This window comes from Quercus lobata, chromosome 2 (assembly GCF_001633185.2).
Source record: "Quercus lobata isolate SW786 chromosome 2, ValleyOak3.0 Primary Assembly, whole genome shotgun sequence".
NCBI lineage: Eukaryota > Viridiplantae > Streptophyta > Magnoliopsida > Fagales > Fagaceae > Quercus > Quercus lobata.
This window is the reverse complement of record NC_044905.1, coordinates 883,744-900,412: the sequence shown is the minus strand read 5'-3', so window position 1 is coordinate 900,412 and position 16,669 is coordinate 883,744. Positions and strand designations below refer to the sequence as shown.

Sequence of the window (16,669 nt, the reverse complement as noted above, 5' to 3'; positions counted from 1 at the left end):
TCCCTTTAATCACGTCAGGGCTAACCCCCTCTCTAAAACTCTTTCTCTATAGTGTGGCCCTCACTGGTAATGTGTCTTTGACGTGGCCATGACCCGCCTCTCCGGCCTTACCATCTGAGTGTATGGACTCCTCAGAATTGTATTGGCCTCCTCAGCCTTGGGTATGACAAGTGGCATGATTACCTTATTAAATTTCTGTATTGCACAATTACTATATTTTTTTATTTTTACTTTTTTTCTTTTCATATTATTTTCTATAAATTTCTTATTGTTCTCTCTCGCATTCTCTCTTGAAAAAGTAGTTATTCTCTTTCTCTTGATTTTTTATTCTTTCTTGTAACTCTACTTTATATTGATGAATTATTGTAATTTTTAAAACTCTATGTTGGGTTCATACGTTTTGATGTTATATTTTTTTAGTTCCACATCACAAGTAGGCTCTTTTTCTCTACAATAAAATTTAGATAATAAATTATACATACATACATATGTATTTATTTATTTATTTTGCTTAAATGTATCATTAATTTCATGCAATTCATTTAAAAGTAACGACGTTAAAACAAATGAATAACTGCCCTAAAGATTACATTTGAATATTCATAACCTTTTATGTTTAGAAAGACTTTCACTTAAATTTAAATGTACCGAAGTGAATTGAAATGCTAAATTTATGTGGTTCAACAAAAACGTAGCAACAATAAAAGCTATGCTTAAGATTTTAGATATTAAGAGTTTGAGTTTTTTTTTTTAATAATAAATTTGGATATAAATTAGGTGCTTTCAACCCAAACATGTCTGTTCTCATTATGTAAGTGCACAAGCATAGATCGAAGTGGACCAAAATGAACCGAAGTGATCTAAATGGACCAAATTGGACCAAATCGAGTAAAGTGGACCAAATAGAGAGAATAGGACCGAATAGACTGAATCGACCGAATAAAAACGAATGGACCGAATAAGACCGAAATGGACAAAATAGACCGCATCGGACCAAACCAGACCGAATAGAACAGACTAGACCGAAGTGGGCTGAATAGGACCAAATTGGACAGAAGTGGAGCGAATAGGAGCAATGTGGACTGAATAGGACCGAAGTGGACATAATGAATCGAATAAAACCAAAGTGGACAAAATGTACCCAATATGAACAAATTGGACCAAATGGCTCCAATAGGACTGAAGTGGATCAAAGTGAACAAAGTGGACCGAAGTAGGCCTAATTGTATTGAATAGAAAATTTTAATTTTTTAGGGAAAACAAATTATCTTAAAAAAATAATAGAGAAAAAATGATACAATATATTACAATACAATTGCGACTAGTATTTCTCATAAAAGTTGTATAAAATTTTTTCTAAAATGATTTATTAATAAATATTAGTATAAGAGTAATCATTCCAAATATATATATATATATATATATATAAAAGTCATATTTAAATTTTTAAACATAAATCGAGAAGTATATTTGGGAACCGATGAAATTAAGGTTAGAGACAACCAAAAAAGAAGGAAAAGGAAACGTACTGTTAACGTTCTATGAGTCAATACTCAATAGTCAATAGTCAATACTGAAAACGTGTAGTTCAAACTTCAATGAGATGAAAGCACACGTTATCCACCACTGCCTCACGACTCCATGTTCCTATTTCCTTTTCTTCTGTGATTAATGTCCCTTAGCTTAAATTCTTTAGATGGAGTTGAATCATGAATGACCCGGTAAACACACACGCAAGTTTTAGCCAAGTAAAAGGAGAAGAAAATGTCTTTGCACCATTCACCAAAAGAGGTCATTATTCATTAATACATGAAAACATTTTATGTACAACTTACAGAAGTGAACTGATCAATCGTCCTCATAGGAGAAAATGATAGAACCATATTAAGTTACTAACAAATAAAGGAATTAACTTATTCAGCCAAAAAAAAAAAAAAAAAATTAAATAAAGGAATTAACTTGGCTATGTTAAGTAAAAGAATAATAAATTTTGGTTGGCAGTTCAGCTTCTTTGCTAGCTTCTTACTCAAAGAAATCTTATTGAAAGCACAAGTTGTGCCTAACCTGCCAGAGATCTTGATCCTTCAGACCCAAGTATCTTCTCCTATCCAAGGCCATTCACCAATTTGGTGAACGCCTGAGATTAATTAGCAGTGTTAACAAGTACCCTTGGCCTTGGGCTAGGGAAACCCATGTTTGACAGCCTAGGTGAGACCCGGATCTTTGGGCTAGGCCGTGGAGAAGGGATTGGAAGACGGCTTCCGGAGTTGCCAGGTGTTAACTTGGGTGATAGGTTGACTTTCTCAAGTGCTTGCGATTGTAGCTCAATTGGGTAGTGTCTTACACATCCAATACGAGGACCATGTGGGCTAGTCCACTTGCAAGACATAGGCTTACCCATATCATATAATGGTGCTTCTACATTCGTTACATTGGAATCGATACTTCCTTGATGATCAGCTGTGATGGATAAATTGTTTATAGGCTCATTGACTTCAGAAGTATTCATTTTGGTGGATATTGTAGTTGTTGAAGGAACCTTGACCTCTTCTGGTTTAGATTCCTCTCCAATAATCTTAAAGGAGGTGCTATCATCATCTATTGCACACCTCTGCAGAAGAAATGGTTACTTACATTAGTTATTTCTACTGAAAGGAACCAATTTCATTCAATTAATGCTAAGTGCACAACATTCTAATGTGACAAAATGTGATTGGAGCAAAATCACTTTCACATGGACCAACCATTGATACTACTTTTATTGCATCAATCACAACATGCCAAATCAGCACTTGTGAAAAAAGTCATGAAAAAATTTGCTCGTAATTGGCTAGATATACATGCATAAAGACTATGCACATACATATACCACATTTATAAAAGTTGAAAGATAAATGCCAACCAGGTATAAAGAGATCTTTAAGGCCAAAGATTTGATGGTAATTACCTTAACATTGGTGAGGTCTACTTGGTGCTCCTCGAGGAAACTAATGAATTCCCTGAAGTTATCTTCAGTTGGGAGATAGTGACCACTGTATGGCCATATAGCCTAAAGAAGACAAGCACACTTGGCTTAGAAATTGAACTGCAACATGATGAAAAATCAATAATTGTGTCTATGCTATGTTATAGATAGTACCTCAAGAACCCCATCATGGGCAACTAATCTCCCTGCTGCTGATGTAGCACCTCCCGATAGAAAACTTGAGTGCTGAAAAACACCTTTCTTCTTCTGACCCACATACAAAGCCCTTGATGTGCTGAGCACAAAAATCCACTTAGAACCCTCAACTGTGTTAACAAGCATCCCTGTTTGCCTGTATAAAAGCTTTCCACTCTCTACAATTACTTCATATGCTTCCCTTTCTTTCTGTAATACCAAACGACAGAGAATGTAAAGTTATAACAGTGAAATATATGCACTTATCTACATTCATAAGAAGCCTACTTAGTTATCTATCTAGGCACTTATCTAGGTTGCAAAGATGCTTATGGGAGTGTGTGCATGTAAATTCAACACAACAAATTTGATGAAGAAACAAGATTGGAGGGGGTCCATTTCACAGTTAAGATTTTATTTTTTGGATCTAATGTATAAAGAGCCATGTTACTTAAAATTTTAAATGATGTTGCAGTGGCTACACTTAAATTTGTAATATTTAATCTGAACCATGAAATGAACACATTTAAAATGGAGAGGGGGTGGATTATTGGAATGCAGTAACAGATGGTATGATTAGTAATACTTACTGGTCCAAGATATGCGATGCATTGACGTTGTAGAACAGTCCTTAGGCACCTTTCAAGATTTAGGTCTTTACCATCACCAACATCCAACCTTCAGTTTCAGAGGAGGAGAAAAATAAAGTTAGAAATGAGTGATAAAGAAGGATAAGGCTGAATCGAAAGCAATTATACCAAGAAAGAAAAAGTTAATTTTCATGAGTACCAGTAGAAGAAAGGTTGGGTGCTCTTGCTATCAGACCAGACATCATAGTAGAAGTGTAAATTGTGTCCATAACGATGGCGTGGATCAATCTGAAAAAAAACAAAGATTAACAAAGCCCATTAGTCCAGTGATTCTACTTCCTTACCTATTAATTGGGGACTAACAACATGGAACCTATTAATATCCAAAAATATAAATCCATAGAAGATATGTACTTAGCTAGACCACTATTCAAAAGCCCAAAACTTGAGCTTAATTTGAAATTTCATCCAAAAAAAAAAGTCACCAATTCCTATATAGGAAGCATACATAGGCCACGTTTGACTCTCTTTTTTAAGTCTTATTATGAGAAGTGACTAGGAATACATGTCCCCTAAATTCCTAATATCTAATACAGCAGTCGTTTTTGAAACCATCACTTGACCAAAATTAGATTGTTTTGAGGAAAATATTACTTTCACCATTTTTAGATGGAAACGTAAAAAAAGCAGAAAGAACAAAACTGCATCAGATTCAGAAAGAAGCATGTCTGGTATAAGCATATGAACTTACAGCTTCAAGCCAGTGTTGTAGGGCTAATTTCTGAGCATTCTCATCTTTAGATAAACCCTTCCCAACCTACAAATACATAGAGTTAATGCTGTTAGTACAATGTTCCTCCAAAAACAAACTCTTTTCCTCCTCAATTCACAAAATATCAATTAAGTACCTTGGCAACCCTTGTCCTAGCTCGAGCCCAGCGTTGCAGAGCAGTTTCTGGTTTCTCAATGTTAAAGAATGACACAGAGCTTCGTTTAAGAGCTGCAAAGTCTAAGGCCTTCCACCTACAACAATTGAATTAATTTTAGAAACAAAGGTTGACAACTTTAACAACAACTACAAGTCTTAGTCCCAAAATTTTGGGGTCGGCTATGAATCCTCAACAAACTATTCATAAACAAAGGTTGAAATAACCTAAAAAATGAAAAGACAACAAGAAATGATATAGAAACAAACCAGAGTTCCTCAACCACAACTGCACAATCTGCAAGATTCCTTCTAGTCCTATAACTCTTGTAAACTTTCTGAAGCCTAGTTGCAGCAGCATCAAGCTCACTAACTGGCCTTGGAGAAAACAATATCACTGGTTTAGGAAGCAAAAGTGTACAGGGCTTCTTTATCTGCATAATTTCATGACTCTTAGTCATTGAAGACTTTGAATTAGAACTATCTCTTTCAGGAACAGTATTTTTAGACGAATCTGATACTTCCAAATCTGCTTCCTTTGAATCTTGCCTTTTGAAGCTCATTAAACTTTCTATAATCATTTTCTCTGACCCATTAGACTTGTTAATGGTTTCTGAATATTCTTCTTCTTTCTTGTAGCTAAATGTTCTCACAATGACTGTCTCAATGGTGTCAGTTAAACCAAAAAACTTGTGGCAAAGGATTTCATTCCATGCAGAAAAGAGTAAGGAAAGAGAAAGACCCATTGATCACCAAACAGTAGAATCGTAACAAACTTCAATCTTTGAGTCAAGACTCAAGACTGATCAAACCTGTTCAATAAGAGTAAAGCACTAATCTTAGTAAGCTTTTACAAATAAAATCTAAAGGTGATAACATAATAATTACTTTTTTCTCTATTTATTCATTGAAAAAAAAGAAAGAAAATTTGTTTCATATGAAAATACCAAGTCTTCAACTTTGTAAAAACCACCTCCCCCTCTCACTCTAATTCAGAATTCAGTAGCAAAAACAAAAATTTGAATTTTGTATTTTAAGATTTTAGAAAAAAACTGCTTTCCCTTCAGAAAATAAGTAAGCTCACATTGGTATTAAAAAAAAAGAAAAGCATATTGGCAAGGCAAAACTGTCCAGTTCATTTCATACAAGAATTATGCAGAACATATTGACAAGACAACAACAAACCATATCATGGAAACACTCAAACTAGTGACAAATCCTAAATGAAGTCTGGAATCCATGAAAAATAATGGGTCAACGCTCATAAGCACAAGAAGTAATGAGAAATGAAAGCAATTAAATCAAAAATGCCAAATTAGAACATACTATAATGGTACCGTACAACTGAAGAAGTCCAAAATCAAGCTCCCTTGCCTGCAAAATGCAAATCCAAAACCAGGGCCTTCAGTAGCTTCCTTATCTCTCTCTCTCTCTCTCTCTATAAACCAAAGATTGTTTGTAGAGAGACTGAACTGAATATTGGAAATCTAAAGTGTCTAAAGACAACCAAACACACACATGTCAGACTAGTTCCTCACTTATATATACCAGTAGCAGTTGAAAATTCAAAATTGGCGTGTGAGAAAGTAAGTCAGTTTGTGGAAAAAGAGTGAATATGGCGGGTGAGACTGAACCTTCATGTAAGTTAATGAGAAAGAATGAAGAAACACCAATTAACTGAGCATGTTTTTAATACAGTAACAAAGAAAAATATAATTGTGGGGCGTGGGGTAACATTAAATTCAGCGGTGGGCTGGTCATGGATTGGTGGGTCTGAAATATCTTATCAACCACAAGTCCAATAATTCCATGGATTAGCTCTTTTTGTTTTATACTTTCTTTATTTATATGAATAGTAGAAATACCTCTATTATATATATATATATATATATATATATATATATATATAACCTCATTAATTCCAAACTTACTAAGAAATTCCCAGTAAAGTAGTAAACAATAATAACTGCAATGTTAGAAATACACACTTTTTTTTTTTTTTGGGTCAACAAAGGATATATCATTAAACTTAAATAATAAGTCTATTACAACGTAAACAAGCTTTATTAGAAGCTAGAATATTTTCCACCACAGGCAGCGGGTATAAAAAGATAACAAAAGAGTCTAAGCTACTAGCACCAAGCTTGGCCAATGCATCAACACATTGGTTGGCCTCCCTATAGATGTGAACTATCTGCTTATTGAGAATCTCTCTCACCAGGTTCCTGCAATCAGTAAGCAACGACTTCATTAACAAGTTGGCAGTATTATTGTTCATAAGCAAAACAACACTTAAGGCATCCAACTCAATGATGAGATTATTTATCCCCATCTCCTTAGCTATTAGAAGGCCATCTCTTAGGGCCCACAGCTCTGCCATACAACTGTTAGTGCACCCAAGAGGCCTTGCATAGCCTTTCAACCAATGCCCATCATGGTCCCTGATAACACCGCCTCCACTTGCACGTCCAGTATTACCAAAAGCAGACCCATCTGAATTAAGCTTCGCCCACCCCATTGGAGGCTTCTCCCAACCCACTGCAATAACAGATTTAGCTTTAGGCAACTTAGCATTCAACCCAATAGAGAAAAATTCAACACTATCTTTAATGCTTTTCTTAAAGCATGACCGATCCACCTTCCCTGTCCTAAAAATAAAATTATTTCTATGCAACCATAAATTCCACACTCCCATGGGAAACAAAATCTTCCAAGGAATGCCCATCCATCTGGATTTAATATCAGATTTACAACTGGCTTCAAGCCATTCACTAATCGGTAAGTTGAAGGTTTCCCTCATGCAATTCGAGAATTGAAGTTGCTGCCAAAAATCCCGAGCATACTCACAGCCCCTTAAAAGATGGTCAATTGTTTCAATGCTTTGATGACATAAACTGCATATGGGATCAAGACTTAAACCCTTTAAACCCAAAACTTCCCCGGTAGGCACACTGTTATGAAGACAAAGCCAAAGGAAAAATTGAATCTTAGGAAATGCTTCAACCTTCCACGCCCAAGCCACCGAAACAGTATCAAGGTTCAAAGGATTTAAACCCCTTGCCAATAGATAAGCAGATTTCAAGGAGAAGAATCCATTCTTGGAGAATGCCCATTGGAGAGAATCCTCTGCCTCCTGATTACAAGACAATGGAGTTGCTTTAATGGCATTGAGGATATGATCAGGCAATTCAAAGGATAGGCAGTGAGCTTGCCATTCATAATTATGATCAAAACATTGCTTCACAGTAATAAAATCTTCATCACGGTTCAAAGGCCCTTCAATAAGAGATCTCAAAGCGCCCATTGGAAGCCAAAAATCAGTCCAAACCTTCACTGTCTCTCCATTCTTCACAGACCATTTTAGCCCCTTAACATAAACTGGGCCACCCTTCTTACAAGCCACCCAACAACTAGAGCAAGGGAGCTTTTTTCCTTCTTCAGTCATTCTACTGGGGGAAAGGTATTTGGCTACAAGCATTTTTGCCCAAGGAGCCTCCTTTTCACAGGCTAGCCTCCAACAAAGCTTAGCTAACAAAGCAATATTTCTGTCCTTCATCTTATGCAACCCCAAACTACCAAGCTCTTTAGGAAGTGTCACCTTGTCCCATCCAACCAAATGCAACCTCCTTTTTTCTTCAGTTGAACCCCATAAAAAATACCTTATTAGCTTATCAACTTGATCACAAACCTTAGCAGGAAGAGATTGGCATTGCATATAATACTCTGCTACAGGAGCCGCAGTTGCTTTAACAAGCACCAATCTACTAGCCTTCGACAGTAATTTTGATCTCCAACCAGCCAGCTTACTTTGTATTTTATTAACCACAAAGTTATACGCATTACCCACTCTACCTTGGTGAATGATGGGAAAACCAAGGTATTTACCTAAGTTGGTAGTTTCGGCAATCCCCAGCCTTCTACAAATGCCTCTCCTCCTCCTGCAAGATACATTAGGAGAAAACAGAATCTTCGATTTGGTAAGATTAACTTTCTGTCCAGCAAGGTTGCAAAAATTATCCAACACTTCAATAATAGCTTCACAATTTTTTCTGTCTGCCTTTGCAAAAAGCATCAAGTCGTCAGCAAAAAAAACATGGGAAAAGCTCGGCCCACTTCTAGATGCCCTAACCTTATCCCATCTCCTATCCTCACACATACTAGTGATTTGGGCTACAAGGAATTCCATGCACAGTAGAAATAAATAGGGAGACATAGGGTCTCCCTGCCTTATTCCTCTCGAGGGTTGAAAAGAATCCAGCTTACTTCCATTGAACAATAGAGCTGTGGTAGTAGTAGACACGCAGCTCATGATCAACTTTATCATACTCTCCGGAAACCCAAAATGCTCAAGCACCATTTTGATAAATGATCACTCTAAGCGATCGTATGCCTTTTCAAGGTCAATTTTTATAACCATAAACCCCGTCCTCCCCTTCCTCTTCCTAAGTGAGTAAATTAATTCTTGGGCAATTATGACATTATCTGTACCCCTTCTCCCTTCAAGGAAAGTTGTCTGCATTGGGGAAATTAAAGATGGCAACAAAGGGCGTAGCCTCAAAACAATAATTTTTGAAATAATCTTGTAGATCGTGTTGCATAAACTTATGGGTCTATACTGACTGACAGTTTTAGGACCGGGCTGCTTAGGGATTAGGGCAACAAGGGTTTGATTAAGAAACTTAGGAACCTTTTGCCTTAGAAACACCTCCTTGATCTCCTTCTTCACCGAATCACCCACCACTAGCCAAAATCTTTGGAAAAATCCATCATGGAGCCCATCAACACTTGGAGCTTTGTAAGGCTTCATTGATTTGGGAGCATGCCAAATTTCCCCATCTGATGGAATATTGGTCATGCTACCAGCTTCCTTTTGACTAAGCTTAGCACACCAATCCGATCTCCATTGAGGGGTAACAGGACAAAAACTTGCTCTGACTTATACAGCTTCTTGAAGCTTGAGTTAAAAATCTCTTTAACTTCCTCTAAACTGTGGCACCATTCGCCCTCATTATTTTGAACACAGGTGATTCTATTCTTACTTCACCTATTGATCGCAGAGATATGAAAATAAGATGTGTTTCTCTCCCCTGAAATAATCCAATTAGTTTTGGATTTCATAGCCCACAACTCTTCTTCAATTTGGAGGATTAAATTATACTCCTCAATCAGCTGCTTTTGGAGATTGATCAAAAAACTATTTGGGCAGACAGCTAAAGCTCTTTGCGCACCCAGCAGCCTAGCCAAAATCTTCTTCTTTCTTAAGAAAACATTTCCAAAGACTTCTTTGTTCCATCTTTGAGCTTTGGTCTTGAAGTTAGAAATTGCCTCAACTAGATTGCCCTCCCTACTAGCCCAAGCATCCCTCACAACAACCGGGAATTCACTATAACTCAGCCAAATAGTCTGAAATCTAAATGGCCTGTCAGCATTAGAACCCAAAAAAGGATACAAGTTCAATAATAGGGGGCAGTGATCTGAATTAATTCTAGCTAAATGGGTTACATTAGCTTCCGGATAAAAATCTTTCCAACCCGGATTAACCCAGCATCTGTCTAATCTGCACTGGATTAAATTACCCAACTCCCTCTTGTTTGTCCAAGTATACTTTGGACCTGAAAACCCAAGATCCATCATACTGCAATCATCCATACATTCCTTAATAGCTCTAACCCTTCTTTAGCAAATAGGATTCCCCCCATACTTCTCATCAGCAGATAGAACTTCATTAAAATCACCCATGAGGGCCCAAGGCAAATCATGCATATTAGCTAGCATCCTAAGATTATTCCACAACATGCACCCTTCCTCAAATCTAGGACTTGCATAAATAGCACTAATTAACCAGCTAAAAGTTTGAGATCTTACCCGAATCAACGCATGAATCTCCTGTTTAATAGCTGCCAGGACATCAACTTGAACCAAATCTGATCGCCAGAGCATCCAGATTCCTCCCGCAAACCCAATTGTATCCGCCACCGCATACCCATCAAAAGGGAGAGCCTCAATAATTTCATCAGCCCTTGTACCACTCATCCTAGTTTCTGTGATCACCATGAGAATTGGTGAATGCCAATCCACCAAATCCATAATTGTCTTTCTGAATTGGGCTTTCATAGCAACCCTGTAGTTCCAAATCAGAATATTCATAATTTTATATGTAGAGGAAGCATTGAAAAAAGACAAAGAAGAAGAATCTTCAATGTCTCTCAACCTCCATACCTCCAACAACTCCTTCCTCGACTCCCATATCCCCTGGAATAAAGTCACCGAATGCTTGATTATCCCCAACTCTTCCTGAGTTGCCTTGACTAGGATCGTGCCATTCATCTCTGGCTCGACAAATTGAATCATTTTCACCCCGTGCAGATTGCCCATCAACGAGCATTCCACCGGGTTGGTTTGCAATATCTTCCTTACTGTGATCCTTGGCTCCGTCCACCCCGTTTCCGCCTCTGATATAAATTTTTCCGAGTTTCGCATGACGGATCCTGTGGCTAATGGCCCTGAGTTTGTCACCAGAGGCACCGGAATTGGAGGTCGGTCCTTCAAGAACCTCCACCACGGGTTCGAAGTCATGATCCATGCTTCGTCTTTCATCGGCAGATAGCCCAGCTGTTTGCTTCTCTCCGTTAACGGGAATAGGTTCTTCCACGCCACCATCAGATCGGTCTCGAACCAGCCCCACACTTCTGTTGGATCTTGCTTTATCCAACGTATTGTCTCTTCGCCCACCAGAATAACTTTTCCTTTGTAATAAATCCCCCACTTCTCTTTGACTTCCATCGTTGCGGCTAGAATGCTCAGATATAAAGCTTTCTTTCTCCGTTGAGATGGGTTTCTCTTTTGGGTGAACTTTTGGATTAAAAGAGCTTGAAAGACAAAATGGGCCTTGCTCAGTTTCAGACCCAAATACAAATAACCCACCCTTGTTGCTCGGGCCCACCCCATTGGACTGCAAGCCAACTAAATTAGTTGCTTTCTGGTTCATTTTGGTGCGCACGCCCTTGTCCTTAGCACCCTTCCCAAGTTTTGGTTTGCTGAGAATGGACATTGCCATTACATTGGTCTTCTTCTGTGACACGACAGTTTGCGTGTGCAGAGCTTTTCTTTTACCACTCTTACTATTCTGCCCTGCCACACTAGGCTTAGCTGTGGTAGCTAAGGACGTTTGCATTAGCTGTTCCTCAGCCATTTGATTCATCACTAGAGAGCGCTGAACTGATTTTGCTTTACTGTTCACTTTTTTCCTGCTAACAACCATCCACTCACCATAATCTTCCTGAGGTTTTTCTTTTTCCTTCAACCCGTCTTCCCCTTGGGTACTTTGCGTCTCAGTGTGCCCTTCATTCTGCTCCATACTCTGCTCCTTAGGTTGCTCTTTAACTGTGAACGGGCATGCTTCTATTTTTTGTCCGATCCTACCACACGAAACGCAGAGGGCATTGATACCTTCATAAAGCACACACTATTCAAGCTTACCAAGATAAATTTTCCTTACCAATGGCTTATCCAAGTTTACTTGAATACATAACCTAGCAAACCTTCCCCGTTCCTTATTAGCTGTGTGGTAATCGATCCTAAGAACTGGGCCAATGGCTCTCCTAATTTTTTGAAGAGCATTAGGTTCATAAAACTCCATGGGTAACTCTGGTAATCTTATCCAAACTGCTATCGATGAGAGGGTTGCTGTGGAAGCCTTGAACTCTGGCTCCCATTGTCTGATAGCAAGAAAATGCTGGCCAATGAACTAAGGACCACCCGTAAGGATAGAGTCCACGTCTTCCACTAATTCAAATTTCACAAGATAATAATCATAACCCAAGTCTATGCAATCCATGCCACCACACGGATTCCACATTTTTCGCACCCTCTCGACAACGAAGGAAAAAGTCATTCTCTTCCCAAAAGTTTTGATGATAAGAGCTTTTTGCCATAGAGCTCTCATACGTACCTTCTCTTCCTTGGAAAAACCAATTCTAATGTTGTCATCCTGTTCGTTTTCCTCTTCATTATCAGATTCCAAGTCCTCTTGCATTGAGCAATCAAAGCCAAATGCTTGTGCAAAAGCTCCAGGAATCGGCCCCACCAACTTATCCTTATAGCTCTCCACTTTGTTTCCCTTTCCATTCTCATTCGTTTCATGGAAACGATGACTATCTTTGAACTTCTTGGTACTGCGAGCAAGGGTATCCTCTTCCTTATCTGAACGCTTCAGTCTTTCTCTCTCCATATTTTTTAACTCTCAAAATTAGAAATACACACTTAACATTGTTCATTGTGAATCTTGTGATTCACTTGATATCACTTTCTTTCACTTGAGCCAATTATTAACTTTTTTTTTTAATGAATAATTACTAACATTATTTTTATTGTGCACAAATCACATTATATCATTGTAAAAATATTTTTTTTTTAAAATTATTATTATTGTGTGATATGAGTAGACTTATTTGTTTCTTTTTATACTCAGTAGTTAATAAAAAAAGGGATTAAAGTAAATAAAATTTTAGTTAAGTTATAAGTTACAATTAAAAGTCAAAGATCAAATTCTTGGAAATTAGGACTATGATATGTACGATGTAAAGTGATTGTTTTTATTCAGAAGTCTTTGAATACGTGTACATATCCTGGTAGTGACCTCAAAGATTGACATTGACTTTCAACTAGATACTACTACTAGTGGATAGACTCGAGTTAAATAAGACCCCTTATTGATAGCAAAGTGGATTACACACTCATGTTCCTTTCGAGGAACAGGGATATATATAATTATATACGTGTAGTGTCTATTTGGGAAATGCCAAAAGATTTTTTTTTTAATAAATATTTTAAACAAAACAAAACTAGTACTTTTGATTAAATTTTATTTTAAATAAATTATATTTTAGTTTTTTCTCACACATTTAGTGTAATAACTACTAAAAATATATCTTTTAATAAATATAGACAAATAAACAATCCAAAATATTCAAAAAAATAAAAATAAAAAACTAAAATAAATTCAAAAACCTATCTCATTATTTAACATAACATTTGAGCACTTGGGAATTAGGATTAGCTTCAGCAGGAAAACGTTTATAGATGTCATTTATTTAGTAAAAAATGGAAATTAAGGTAGGCTTAATTATTAAATTAGTCAGCTTAATTTAGTTACAATAATATAGTTGTTGTTGTTGATGATATAAATAGTTATATTTTTAGTTAAAATTATATGAATTTGACCAATATAAGATCGGGGACTGTAATTCTATAAGTTAAAACATGAAAATTGAATTTCTTAATTAACTTAAAGAATATAATCTTAATTAATTAATCATTAGGATTATCTTAAAAATTAAAAAAAAAAATCTAAATATACAAATACAACCTGGTGACAAGTTCAAACTCGGAAATAAAATTAAAAGAATCTAACAATATATTAAAACTGAGTAACCAGCCGCCAAGTCAGCACAGAATGATTGTGATAGCCCATTTGCATGGACAGCCTTACTGTGATTATATAGCACAGTACTCTCCAGAGTTCAAACCAATCTTTGATTAGCAAATGTTCGTTTGGAGTCAACAAGCAGTTTGCATTTACAAGTTAAAATGGTAGCTGAAGGTATTAACTTCTCTCAGTTCTAAAGTAGACCCATTTACATAATTACGTTATAAATATTTGTGGTCCATAACCATAAGGCATGCAAGTTGGCAACTTGGCATAAAAAAGTCCGTGTTGAATATGAGTGCATGCCAAAATAAAAAGACCCTTTCCTGCATATATAATACAATGGTACTCTTTGTAGCCTTTTGTGACAATGATCTGATCATACCGTGTGAAGTTGTTCATCTCATAAGGCCTTTCGCCATCTCTCGCATTCGCAATGACACTTTCAGCTAATACATATGAGAGTTGAGACCCATAAGCCAGGGTGTCTACAGTCAACCACTTCCTGTGCTATGGTAGTATGAAGACATGTGAGAGTTGAGAACCATAAGCCAGGGTGTCCACAATCAACCACTATCCGTGCTATGATAGTATTAGTTGTAAACCCACACGATACGTGGAAAAATATAATATAATTATTTTATAAGAATATAATATAAAATTTGTAAGTTAAATAGCGTATGTAACATATTTTCTATTTTTATAAGTTTTATATATATAATGGAACATATAATATATTTTGCATTCAACAACAATACATACATACATATATATAATATAATTTAATAAAAAGATTTAAATGGATCAATTTAAGGCTCAATTAATCCAAATAGATTAAAGTGGACCAAATTGGACTGAAGTGGATCGACTGGGACCAAATTGGACTAAAGTGGGCATAATTGGACTAAATTCTACTGAAGTGGACGGAATGGGGGCCTAATTGGACTGAATGGGACAGAAGTGGATGAAGTAGACTGAAATGTACTGAAGTGGACAGAATGAGACTGAATGCACCGACCAGGACCAAAGTGGACCGAATTTTACTGAAGTGGATGGAATGAACTGAATTGGATGGAATGGGACTGAAATGGACCAAATGAACTGAAGTGGACCGAACTATATTGAATGGATCAAAATGTTATGTTAATGTGGCTTAATAGGAGTGTAACAACAAAAAATGCTATGTTTCAACTTATAAATATTATATAGATATAGATATTAATATAGATTTCAGAGACCATTAACTTCTTAAGTTGCCACTTTTGAATAACACAAATGCATCACCTTCTAATATAGATTTTAAGAAAAAGACATTTCACCCTTCAAAAAAAAGAAAAAGACATTTCTACTTCACGGCTCATACCTTCTCAGAGTCTACCCAATTGTCCAATCATAGTTCACGTTCTTAAACTTAGTAAAAGGATAACTAGATTTTAAGAAAAAAACATTTCTACTTCACGACTCATACCTCCTCAAAGTCTACCCAATTGTCCAATCATAGATCACATTCTTAAATTAGTAGAAGGATAACCAGATTTTAAGAAAAAAACATTTTTACTTCACAACTCATACCTCCTCAGAGTCTACCCAATTGTCCAATCATAGTTCACATTCTTAAACTTAGTAAAAGGATAACTAGATTTTAAGAAAAAAACATTTCTAGTTCATGTCTCATACCTCCTCGAGTCTACCCAATTGTCCAATCATAGATTACATTCTTAAATTCAGTAAAAGGCTAACCATGCACATGTATATATTTTAAGCCACCAAACCAATGTATATGTGTTGAGTGGATCGCAAGTGTATTATCTTGGGGCGCGGAGGAAAAATGTCTTGTCATTAAATTTGAGAATCAATCTGTGAAACCATGGGTCAGATGTATCAATTTTGAGAATATACAAGTCATAGAATATATATATATACCCTCTGATCACATCATCAAATTTAATTAAAGTTTACCAAACTGACTAACGTATCTAAGCTAAAGGGAGCTAAACACTGAAGTGTCACAAACCAAACCAAAAAGCATCTATGTATCTAAGAGCAAAATGTCATAATTGAAACTATCCAAATAACAAATTATGAGACGGCAAATCTTCAAAATTGCTGGTGTCCCAAATATAACAGGTTGCCTTTGAGCTAGTCACAATCAATCCCAAGTTGTTTCACAGTTTCCCAATTCATCGTATCAATATTAAATATCAAAGTTTGTGTATCCTATTAGCGGTATATGATTTTGAATTCTCTCTATATTCATCTTGTGGCAATGGTTTTAACCCAAAAAATTACTTACAAAAAATAAGGTTTAAACCAAACAACATTAATTCAATAACAATTGGGAAAAAATCAAATCACTTTTTCCTGCCATATGATTAAACGACTTTAAATAGGACAAATTTTTACATATAAAATTATTTTTCTCCCCAATAAAACAAGCACACTGTCTTGAATATAAATAGAATCTCAACAGACTTAAGACCAAGTTTACAACTTGGACCCACTTTAGTTCACCATATCTTACTAATCATTAACTAAGACAATCATAGAGTATTATTTTGAGGACACCT

General features: G+C 36.3%; 1 protein-coding gene across 3 annotated transcripts; it reads right to left on the bottom strand.

Moving 5' to 3' along the window:
• Nucleotides 1-1,769: 1,769 nt before the first annotated feature.
• Nucleotides 1,770-6,368, bottom strand: LOC115969734 (IQ domain-containing protein IQM1). 3 transcript variants are annotated; one of them, XM_031089358.1, is made up of 9 exons: nt 6,002-6,368; nt 4,946-5,487; nt 4,659-4,773; nt 4,502-4,567; nt 3,950-4,038; nt 3,751-3,838; nt 3,140-3,370; nt 2,948-3,049; nt 1,770-2,611 (listed from the first exon to the last, which is right to left on the bottom strand). In XM_031089358.1, exons 2-9 carry the CDS (start codon nt 5,419-5,421, stop codon nt 2,144-2,146), a joined length of 1,635 nt encoding a protein of 544 aa, XP_030945218.1. In that variant the 5' UTR covers nt 5,422-5,487; nt 6,002-6,368; the 3' UTR covers nt 1,770-2,143. The 3 variants fall into 3 exon arrangements, with proteins under 3 accessions (XP_030945218.1, XP_030945224.1, XP_030945219.1); XM_031089364.1 differs by having other exon boundaries at nt 6,013-6,368; XM_031089359.1 differs by having other exon boundaries at nt 6,018-6,368.
• Between the last annotated feature and the right edge of the window lie 10,301 nt (nt 6,369-16,669).

Excerpts from the sequence above, each read along its gene's own strand:
- LOC115969734 (XM_031089358.1), bottom strand. The coding sequence starts at position 5,421 with ATGGGTCTTTCTCTTTCCTTACTCTTTTCTGCATGGAATGAAATCCTT. Across the intron at positions 4,568-4,658 it reads CTAGGACAAGGGTTGCCAAG|GTTGGGAAGGGTTTATCTAA; the intron begins GTACTTAATTGA and ends ATGTATTTGTAG. Across the intron at positions 3,839-3,949 it reads ACCCAACCTTTCTTCTACTG|GTTGGATGTTGGTGATGGTA; the intron begins GTACTCATGAAA and ends CTGAAACTGAAG.